The sequence below is a fragment of the Engystomops pustulosus genome, chromosome 3 (genome assembly GCF_040894005.1).
Source record: "Engystomops pustulosus chromosome 3, aEngPut4.maternal, whole genome shotgun sequence".
Taxonomy (NCBI): domain Eukaryota; kingdom Metazoa; phylum Chordata; class Amphibia; order Anura; family Leptodactylidae; genus Engystomops; species Engystomops pustulosus.
Genome location: NC_092413.1, coordinates 177,544,603 through 177,556,046, shown reverse-complemented (window position 1 = coordinate 177,556,046; position 11,444 = coordinate 177,544,603). Strand labels below are relative to the sequence as shown.

Sequence of the window (11,444 nt, the reverse complement as noted above, 5' to 3'; positions counted from 1 at the left end):
AGCAATGGACAGATATAATAATTTTTTTTTTGGATCTTTTAATATCACTTTACATAAACAAAAAAATGTAACAGACTGTAACACGTAAAAGTTCCAGGCTTTGCACTGAACGAATTCATTTTTGACATGAACGTGTAAGAACAACATATCACTGCACTAAATAAACCGGACTGGACTTTGGGACGAAGAGCTTGCACTTTATACAGAGAAGCAACACTGAAACCAGTAAAGAGTCTGTTAGATGGACGCTTTAGACTGTCATCAGGATACAATGGAGGTCACATTTTGGTACACATTTACTAGAACATCCTTGCTGTCCTTCCCCCACCCCAACACACAGAGATGCAGTGATCACAATTCCACATATCCCTTGTTATACAACTATTTACAAAATCAACAGTACATTTTCTTCTTCAACTAATAATTCTGTATTTACAACAACAAAAAAATGGCTGCCAGAAGAGACATGCAGATTGAGACCTCTAATTAGTGGTTCATTAAACCCTACACACTTGGCTTTTGGCCTGGGAAACTCTTCTCATGCATCCTACAAATTCCCCTTTAATATTAAAGCCTGTAGACATTGTAATACAAGGTCTCATTCTTCATTGTTATTCCATCCTGGGTCTATGATAGTGGCAGCTTTAGGATTAGACTGGAAGTGTTCATCATTAATGTGGAAGTCTTTTTTTTTTTTGTTAAATATGTGTTTTTTTAAACGTACCATTCGTTAAAATTTGATGAGAGCGTGCTGTGACTGGACGTGTGATGTACTGCTGAGGAGGAAGGGGATAAGGAACTTGTGCTCTGGTTTTCTGAAGTAGGAGACACAATTGTTGGGGGCGTTGAAGATTCATAGCCTGAGCTGGCTGCTGGGGAAGGCTGGGACCCCTGGGAAGAAGATTCGTGGACCTATACAAGAGAAAGAAAAAAAATTAGATATATAGATAGATTTCTATAAAAGCCATTCACATCCCTAATCCCTATAGATCCATTATAGATTTACTATGTAATAACAAGCAAGTGGTCAAGTTCTGCTCGATTCCCTCCATCTCTTATTATCTAACACACAATCCTTATTTATTCCTGGAAGAATACAAGAGATTGGATGCGGGGTGTAGACTGTCAGGAAAGCTTTTTTTGTTGGTTGCCAGGAGAAAAGGGGGATTTCAACTACAAAGTGGGGGTCAGGAAATATATAGAGACTACTCTGTATATACTGTAGCAATACAGCAAGTTAGCGCTGGATACATTGTTGCATAAAAGAAGACTAGATGCTATGTATACACAGGGTAACATTCAGGACTGTGTACAGGGAATGCAGTGCATGGATTATTATATGGAAATATATTTTCTAGCAGAGATATGGGGATGAATAATCATAAGAATAATTAACATACAGTAACATTGAATTGTATATTACTATGTATAAGTGTCCTAACGATCTACAAAAGTAATAGATAGATAGATAGTATTTTTTAAACTATGAGATAGATAGAAAGATAGATAAATAGAAGTATTTGATAATAAAACTATGAGATAGATAGATGTTAAATAGATAGACAGATAGATAGATAGATAGATAGATAGATAGATATAAATATTTTTAAAATAGCTATGAAATAGATAGACAGATGGCTAAATAGATATATTATAGATAAACATTTGTATATAAATATTTACATGATAGATATAGATGATAGATTGATTATATATATATAAACAGACTGATGATAGATTGTAAAGACAGATAATATATATAGATATAGATATATAGCGATAAATCGATACTATTTCATTCTATATAGTTGTAAAGGCAATTTTATACCAAGTAAAAATAATAGAATTCTAAACAAATATTTATTATATAAATTCACACAATGTACCAGAAGCTAAATATACAATAAGTGACACTGAAGCAGCGTTGACTTTATAGCTGACGTGGAATAAATACAATACAATAATTTCCTACAAGACTACACAGGAGCTGCGGGCGCATCAGGCACCATGCACACAGTCCGGTTTCTTTACCTTCATGTGTTTTCTGAGGGAGCTCGGGTGGGTGTAGGACTTGTCACACATCTTACACAGATAAGGCTTGTCTGAAGTATGGACGTGCATGTGTTTTTTACGGTCGCTGCTATTTGCAAATCGTCTGTCACAGCCTTCAAACTCACACTTAAAGGGTTTCTCTCCTATTGTAAAAAATGCACAAGGAAAACACATGTAATACAAACCATTAAACCCGGAGAAATATGCATGAAATGAATTTATAATGAACATCTCCTATACTTTATGATCTGGGTTAATTTAATTGTGCTGTTCTGATTTCTTTAAATTAAATATTATGCAATAATAAATTTAGTTTGATGAAATTATGACAGGAAGTATGTTATAAGGAGAAATATTCGAGACTAGACACAGATGCCCCCCTATTCTTCCCCCCACATTTGTTTCCCGGTCACTGCTATAGCTTTGGCTTTGATTGATGGCAATGACTACATAACTCGATTTTTAACAAATATTTGTCAATTCCAAATGAAAATTGGATAATTGAATATTTAGCACGAATTTCCCGGGTAACACAATTAGGCTGATCCGGCAGTGAGACAGATCTGACAGCTCGACAAGTTTATTTCAGTTCTGCTGGAAGACATCAATACATAAACATAGGCTGGAACGAATATATAGGATGGGAAAAAAAATCCTCATGTGAATATGCATCAGGATTTTTTTTTAGTATGGAATAAAAATGTGTACACTATTTTCCATCATTTCGTTTTTGTAATATTATTTGGGAATATTGTTCTATCTAAATATATTTATAGACACAATAATAATAATAACAATTGATTTACCTGTATGAGTTCTCTTGTGGATTTTAAGGTTTTCTGATCTGGCAAAGACTTTCCCGCATCCAGGGAAGGGGCAGGGGAAGGGTTTTTCACCTGTGTGGACTCTGATGTGGTTGACCAGTTTGTATTTGGCTTTGAAGGGCTTCCCCTCTCTGGAGCACTCTTCCCAGAAACATATATGGTTGGATTGCTCGGGTCCCCCCACATGCTCCACTGTGACATGTGTGACCAGCTCGTGCATGGTGCTGAAAGTTTTGTTGCAAGACTTTTTGGGGTTGGACAACTGTTCCGGTTCAATCCATTTACAAATCAGTTCTTGCTTGATGGGCTGCCTCATGTATCTGAAGAAGGCCCCTGCTCCATGGTGGGCAGCCATGTTCATGTTCATAGGGCCGTAGCCATGGAGTTGTGTGGATGCATAGTGCTCAGATCTGGGGCTGGTCACCTGGCCATACTGGTCTGGTCGCCCATACATGTCGCCAGAGAAGCCCAGTCTCATCTGCCCGTTGACCACGTTGGGGGAGCCATGTCCGGCCGCTTGCTCGTGTAGTCCTGGGAAGATCAGGTGTCCTGCAGCATCACTGTGACCGTGGGGTCCTCCAAAGCCCCCCGCAGCGGAGGCGAACAGACTGTGCTGGGCACTGGCCGCCTCCCCGAAGCCCCGGTTCCGGAAGAGAAAGTCCCGGGTGGAGTTGAAGGCTGCGCTGGAGTACGAGCCCACATGTCCCGGGTGGTGGTGGTGGCCCAGGGCGGCGGCCGCAGCGTAGCCCGGAGCCTGGGAGCTGAAGGCGGTCTGTCCTGGGGCCAGCTCGTGGCTACTGGGGTTAATCTTGAAGGCGCCCATTCCATCAGCGAAGGGATTGATGCCCAGACCCACTTCCCGGTCCGTCACATCGGCCGTGGAGTGGTGGTGCCTGGAGGAGCCGAAGGTAGTGACTCCTATGGCCGGATACTGGGGTCCCGCGTCCAGCAGCATCGCAGCCGCCGCTTCGACTTCCCTTCTTCTACTTCCCCAACGACAAGACTGTGCGCGCTCAGGAGGAGATCGGTCGTGATCGCGCCGCTTTTACATCGATGAGCGATGCAGCAAACCTGGAGCTCGTGTGTCCTGCAGCCCAGACCGGATCGTGCATGGGAATGTTGTGATAATTCTGCGAGATTTTCTTCCTACTTCTTCTTCTTCTTTTATTGTTATTTTTTTTTTCTCTCAGATCCTGCACAATGTTGTGTTTTGCGGTTTATCTTCCTGGGGAGAAACTTTCACCTCCTCAGCCGGGCGTTGAGCTGGAGACTGATAGCGGCAATCATTCCTGCAGATAAATGAATCGTAAGGACGACTCGGTCCCCCCTTGATGAATGGGAGGAGGGGGCGGAGTCGCGTCGGGTCGGACGTCAGAGCCCATTGGTGGTCGCCCTCTCCCCCCTGCACCCAGAGGCCCAGCCTCCCTGTCATTGGCTGCCTGCACCCATCCATCCCAGGGATTGTGTCACAGCTCAGGACAAACAAGGTTTTTTAGGAGTAGCAACTTTTTTTTTTTCTTGCCCAAATTCTACAGGAGGGAAAAAAAATCTTGCAAAACCCCCGTTACTTCTTCATTTCTCCACATCTTATTCCTAGAACAACAAGGATTCTTTATTTTCTCAATATACATCTACTTATTCCCCCATCTCCTACACATAACACTACAAGGGAGGGGGATTTTCTGCATGTCTTCCCTATTTCTTTTTATTTTTTTTCAGAATTATTCCTTGTATTCTGTACCCATCACAACACAGGTGGGTGACAATTTTTTTTTTTTTCATTTAATTTTATTTAATACCATTCATTTTGTTATTTTATTATATTTTGGTTATTTTATTTCATTGTTATTATTTTTATTATTATTTTTTTATTATTATTTCCTGTATGTTTAAATATTTTATTCCATTATTTTTTATTATTTCATTTTTGTTTATTATTTTTTATTCTTATATATATATTTTTAAATATAATTTATTTATTAATTTGTGTTATTTTATTCCATTATTTGTTATTGCTATTGTTGTTATTATCATCATCATTTTGTTTCTTTTTTCCTGTCAGTCTGTTAACTCTTTGTGGGTATTTTTTTATACTATATCTCCATATTTCTTTCTTTTCCTTCTCGGTTTGTATACATTTGGTAACATTAACAAACTCCCCTTTATTTTTGGATAGTTCACAAATCAGTCACCCTTGTCACAGTTATTGCAATCCCCCCCTAAAGCCACCCAAAGCAGGCAGAGTCATTGTTACTGACCGCCAGGGAGAATGGACTTACCTTCAGATGAGTAAGCAGGAATAAGACTACACTCCCTTTGCTTTGAGCTTTGGATTCAGTGCAAACATACAACACTTGCTTGTATTATTTTAGAACCTGTCTGTCCCCTCACAGCAAAGTCTATAGGAATAATGAGCAGATATTGTACAAAAGCAGCCAGGACCATATATTACACTGTGTGCTCTATACAAGCCTATAGGCTGCTCCTGCTAGTGATGCACTAAATCCATTTATATGAATTTTAACCCATCAATTGTCCCTTTATTTACCCTGCCATTATTCCCTCTTGTGCATATTCATTAGCTATAATTATTTTCTAGTAGGAATCATTCCATTTACTCTTTGTTATCTGCCTCAATGAGTCTTTCTAGCAACTCTCACTCCTTGACAAAGAAAACTTAGCGCATCTTGTGAATGGGAAGACTGTGTACACAGCCCAGGCCAGGTAGCCAGGCTATTCACATAGCAATGGGCTCACTTTACATGTTCTTATCATGACAAAGGAGGAGATCTCACATTTCCAGTTATGGAATATTCCAAATCCCATTCTTATTGCTATATTCATCGTATTGTGCAGAGAATAACAGGTGGGACATCTACATGGCCAGGGAGAATAGCAGCCATACCTCAATGTAGATGTAGGGCACATACTACCTACAAATGATAGGTGTTGTAGTCATCAGGTCATGAATAAGTGTCAATAACACACTATTTTATAGAGCATACATACACTGCACATGATGGGTGTTGCAGTCATCACATCACAAAAAAATGTCTACCACACACCATTATACAGGGCACATATACACTGCACATGATAGGTGTTGTAGTCACCACATCCTGAATGACTATCTATCACACACACACTATTATATAGGGCACATATACCCTGCGCAAGTTAGGTGTTGTAGTCATCACATCACATAAAATGTCTACCACACACCATTATACAGGGCACATATACACTGCACATGATAGGTGTTGTAGTCATCACATCCTCAATAACTATATATCACACACCATTATATAGGGCACATACACATGATAGGTGTTGTAGTCATCACATCCTGAATTACTATCTATCACACACTATTATATAGGGCACATATACCCTACGCATGATAGGTGTTGTAGTCATCACATTCTCAATAGCTATTTATCACACACCATGATGTAGGGCACATATACCCTGCATATGATGGGTGTTGTAGTTATCACACCACGATTAAGTGTCTCTCACACACTATTATATAGAGAACATATACCCTGCGCATGATAGGTGTTGTAGTCATCACATCCTCAATAGCTATTTATCACACACCATATCATAGGGCATGTATACCATTCACACGATGGGTGTTGTAGTCATCACATCACGAATGACTATCGATCACACACTATCGCAGCATGTCCTGGTCAGATAGGTACAGGAGCAATGTGAACACTTCCCTATAAAAAAAAAAAACAGAAGTAGTTGCAGAAGTTATCAAGAGGGATTTGCCTTGCTCTCTGCAGGGAAGGAGACTTGTGCTAGTTCAAAGCCACATGCACCAACGTGACAATATAAGCCATTAAAATATCATCCTGACGGCTCATTTCTGCCTCATCATTAGACTTTCCCTAACTACTTCTAGAAAAGCAGAAAAGCAAGAAATATACGATGACAGCATGAAGGAACTACTAAGTTTCTCCCAAGAAGATCTCAAGTCCCTCTTGCAACAGGTGGAGTAGGTAAGCCATGGTAGTGGATGGGTGACATTACCTAGGACTACTACTCCCAGTCCTCTGCCCCATTTCCATCCTCTCTTATGTAGATAAAGGCATATCTTTTCACATGGATTGTTTGTTCAGAAAACCTATTGTCCCGACCCTTAAATAGCAATCAGTAAGAATATCTTAGGTGAGAATAGGTTGGAGGGGATATTACCATGCCAATAGACTGTGGGAATGGGAAGGACAGGCTTCCGCTGCTGCTTTCTAAAGCTCCCTCATTCTGGGGTTTAGCATCGCCTCGGGATGGAAAATTAGGATAGAAGGGAAAAAAAGAGGAATCAATTCATTGGCTTTTATACATTTAATTACCATCTGCATTGTCCTCTCAGGTTAATACATTTTACCCAGGTTTAGTCAGTATTGCCATAGATTCCCTCACATTTCCATATAGATAAATAAACATATGCGTGTGTGTTTATAGCTATAGGTAGATAGATACTGTAGATGGATAGATAGATAGATAGATAGATAGATAGATAGATAGATAGATAGATACTGTAGATGGATAGATAGAAAGATATATGGATAGATAGATAGATAGACATAAAAATACTGTAGATAGATAGATAGATAGATAGATAGATAGATAGATAGATACTGTAGATGGATAGATAGAAAGATATATGGATAGATAGATAGATAGACATAAAGATACTGTAGATAGATAGATAGATAGATAGATAGATAGATAGATAGATAGATAGATACTGTAGATGGATAGATAGAAAGATATATGGATAGATAGATAGACATAAAGATACTGTAGATAGATAGATAGATAGATAGATAGATAGATAGATAGATAGATAGATAATAGGTAAATATAATAATAGATAATACAAATAGATCGCCATTGTAGATTAATAGATAAATAGATAGATAGATAGATAGATAGATAGATGATTAGATAGATTGGTAGAAAGATAGATAGATTATATTGATATCATAGCTAAATAGAGAGACAGAAAGACAAATGTTACAGATAGATATATCATACATAGAAGATGAATAGATATTAGTTTCAAACATAGTGGAGAAATGTAAACTATAATTAACAAAGTATGTATTATTATACTATTGCCAATGATAGTATCTATTCTCTGCTCTTCTGGGATATAACAATATCCATGTACAGCATGTATTATTATATGACTATGGAAGCACAATGCTGTCTGCAAGGTTTTTAGAGCTGTTTCTTGTTGCAGATTCTAAGAAATAAAAAGTGATTATTGCTGTTAATATGGTTACAAGTATTTTTATTATTACTGGAAATGTAGTTAGATGAGTGTTGAAGGATGGATCCATTGAAGTCGGCGACTTTAGAAATACCAGGGAGCTTGACCTCTGACCTAAGACCAACCACATGCGCACATGGAGAGCCCTAATAATACATAGATACATTGCAACTTCAAATCCTCATAATATGCAATTACATGTTTTTTTTCTGTTTTTTTTTTTTTTACTGACACATAGCTTGTTAAATCCCATCACATTTCTTCTGTTTACATTGTATATAGCCCAGAATAATACAGCTAAATGCTTTACATTTACATATGGACCTGTGTTGTTTTACCAAACATTGCAACAAGTTTATCCAGGTGCTGATATATGAGACACGTCCACAAGTGTTACTAGCAAGCTGGGATTGGAGTGAACACTTTCATGTCTCATAGAACTGTGTGTGTGTGTGTGTGTGTCTATCTATTCATGTAAATATATATATATATATATATATATATATATATATATATATATATATATTTGCATATATTTGCACATACATATTATGCACGTGATGAATTATATTATGTTAATTGGGTTTTCTAAAGACTCTTAACTATATTTTCAGTACAGATTGATACTAGTAGGCGGGTGTATGTGTGTGATACCAAAAATCACCTAAACTGATAAATATACAACAGTCACAATTTATTATATTTTGTGCAGTATATATATGACAAATATACAGCAGACACATTTTACTATATTTTGTCCAGCATATAAATATAATAAATATACAGAAGACACATTTTATAGATGAAGTATACCTTGTGTCTACTGATCAGTTTTACAGCTGAGCTTTTTACTAGAAGAGCACAAAATCCATAGGAATGCAGGCAGGAATCCCTTGCTGTATGCCATCAATAAGTGGAAACATGAGCGTTACATTCACCATCATGCACAGAAATCCTTCAGGGAGCAGTGCATGCAGAGCCTGGTCATGCTTCACATGTGTGCCATACCATCCAGACCTGGCATAGCACTGGAATATTCGGTTATGGACTTGTGTGTTCCCTATTATTTATTACAAACGTGTTTACATTTACATTCTAGGGTGGAGGGCACCCCTTATCCTTATGTCCTAAAATGGGACTCTGCAGCTCCAGAGTGAACCCTCTCCCATCATGAAGAACTCCAGTAAGTATAAAATATACCCTTGTTAAGGCTCAGGGGGGATCATATATTTTTAAGCTTTGTTTCCAAGTCCATTGCCTGAACACAAATCAATGACAGAGCATCTGCTTAATCCTGCTCTCTGGCCATTCATTTGGAGGTGCTAGAATTAATATTTGACGGCTCTCTCATTGTAACATGCACCCCTGACCCTGGTTGACTGCATTGTCACATTACTCTATGACATATTCATCTGGAATTCATTTACGGACGGTTTGACTGGAATGAGCTTTGACATGTATTGGATCTTATTAAAAAAGAGGACTTTGATGTTGCTGATGGGGTTTACATGATATGTCCCATCCTTACTAGGGATACCATGCTCTGACAATGTGCTGGCTACCACCTCTCCACAATAAGGACTGAGTAGTTAGTGCTGACTGACGCCTCCATTGACAGAGATACTTTAATCTGGTGGCTGGGATGTCAAATACCCAAAGCAAGGGACACTTATCGCCCACTTGCTCCCTATAGAATCATTTTACTACTCAGACCCCGAGAAGGATTCAGTGGATTAGCAGCTAGTTTTTTTTATTGTGGGGTAATATGGTCTCATACTACAGTAAATGTAATCGTAAATGTAAAGAATCATTTAATATTTTAGTTTTTACTATAATTGAAAGTTTGGAAATGATTTTAAGTTTTTTTTTTGTGGAGCTAAAGTTTAAAATATTACATATTTTCTGTATTATACAATTTCAATGGTAAGGTAGTGTGTGTGCATGTATGCATGTGAGTGTGTATACTATATGTACGTATGTGAGTGTGTATACTATATGTACGTATGTGATGGCATATATAGAATGTACAGTATGTATTGATGTGAATTAATTTTTATATGCATATGCATGTTTGTGTATAAGTGTACATGTATGTATGTTTGTATATGTGTGTGTGGAAAGAAGGTATATATATATGAATTAATGCCTGTCTGCATGTGCATGTACATACTGTATTTGTGTGTGCATTACTGATTATTATGTATATATATGTATGATAGTTTCTATGTTTGTACACACATGTAGGTCTGTAAGCATGTGAGTGTGTATACAATATATACGGTAGGTCTTCATGGGAGTTAATGTTTTTATGCATGTATATAGTGTATATGCGTATAATAAGTATTCTTTTGATATATGTGTGTGAGTTTCTATGTGAGCATTTATACAGTGTATACAGTAAATATGTGTGTATGGATTACTGTTTGTGTATGTGTGTATGAGTTTCTACGAAAGTATATATGCATGCGAGTATTATACAGTAGTTGTGTGTGTAAATAAATGAATGTATGTATTGGTATGGATATAAGGAATGTGTGTATTATGTTTGTATATGTGTATCAGTTTTTATGTGTGTGTTAATGTCTGAATGTATACAGGTACTTGTATTAATTAATGTATGTATGTGTATGAATAAATTGAATATGTGTGTAAGTTAGTGTTTATGTTTTTTTGTCTATATGTGTGAGCTTTTATTAGTGTTTTGTATGTATGTGTGTGCAGAGAAGCACATGCTTCAGATCAACAAAGCCAAGACGTTTTGCATATGTTGATGTTGGATCATATGTCCCCGTTTATTTGTATGGCATAAATGATGATGATGTTTACATCTACTTTTGGTGTTGGTGTAAATCAGATGCGTTCAGTAAATGACTAGACAGATCCCCCAGATGTCTTGTGTCTCCAGTGATCGCAGTGAGGATACAAGTGGGAGCAGGAGCCTGCAGAGAGCGACACACATGAGGTCAGGAGGTGCTGGGAGCCCCCCCTTACATTAGGTAAGACATGATCACACTACAAGTTGGCTTCCCAAAGTTGACTAAACATTGTATTCTCTTGGTTGGAAGTTACTAATTACCATGAAATAAAAGAGATCCCTCCAATAAAGACAAGACTGTGTTTACTCCATGGATCTTCTCTCCAAAGACTAGAAAGAGAAGAACTAGAGTCATCTGCTGTGTTATGCTGTAATAGACAGAGATCTCTGTGTCTTTCACAGTCCAGGCCATCCTCCAGACATGCCATGAACTTCCGCAATAAAGAAATGACTGATTTCTATGAAA

General features: G+C 37.8%; 1 protein-coding gene and 1 long non-coding RNA gene across 3 annotated transcripts; one reads left to right on the top strand and one right to left on the bottom strand.

Moving 5' to 3' along the window:
* Positions 1-619: 619 nt before the first annotated feature.
* Positions 620-4,191, bottom strand: ZIC1 (Zic family member 1). Its single transcript, XM_072143090.1, has 3 exons — positions 2,859-4,191; positions 2,032-2,195; positions 620-912 (listed from the first exon to the last, which is right to left on the bottom strand). Exons 1-3 carry the CDS (start codon positions 3,829-3,831, stop codon positions 715-717), a joined length of 1,335 nt encoding a protein of 444 aa, XP_071999191.1. The 5' UTR covers positions 3,832-4,191; the 3' UTR covers positions 620-714.
* A 1,948-nt stretch (positions 4,192-6,139) lies between these two features.
* LOC140122336 (uncharacterized) lies at positions 6,140-11,444 on the top strand. 2 transcript variants are annotated; one of them, XR_011854311.1, is made up of 3 exons: positions 6,140-6,886; positions 9,263-9,346; positions 11,018-11,444. It is a non-coding gene; the product is annotated as an uncharacterized lncRNA (long non-coding RNA). The 2 variants fall into 2 exon arrangements; XR_011854310.1 differs by having other exon boundaries at positions 6,142-6,886; positions 11,069-11,444.

Excerpts from the sequence above, each read along its gene's own strand:
- ZIC1 (XM_072143090.1), bottom strand. The coding sequence starts at position 3,831 with ATGCTGCTGGACGCGGGACCCCAGTATCCGGCCATAGGAGTCACTACC. Across the intron at positions 2,196-2,858 it reads CCACAAGAGAACTCATACAG|GAGAGAAACCCTTTAAGTGT; the intron begins GTAAATCAATTG and ends TTTTTACAATAG. Across the intron at positions 913-2,031 it reads CCCTCAGAAAACACATGAAG|GTCCACGAATCTTCTTCCCA; the intron begins GTAAAGAAACCG and ends TCTCTTGTATAG.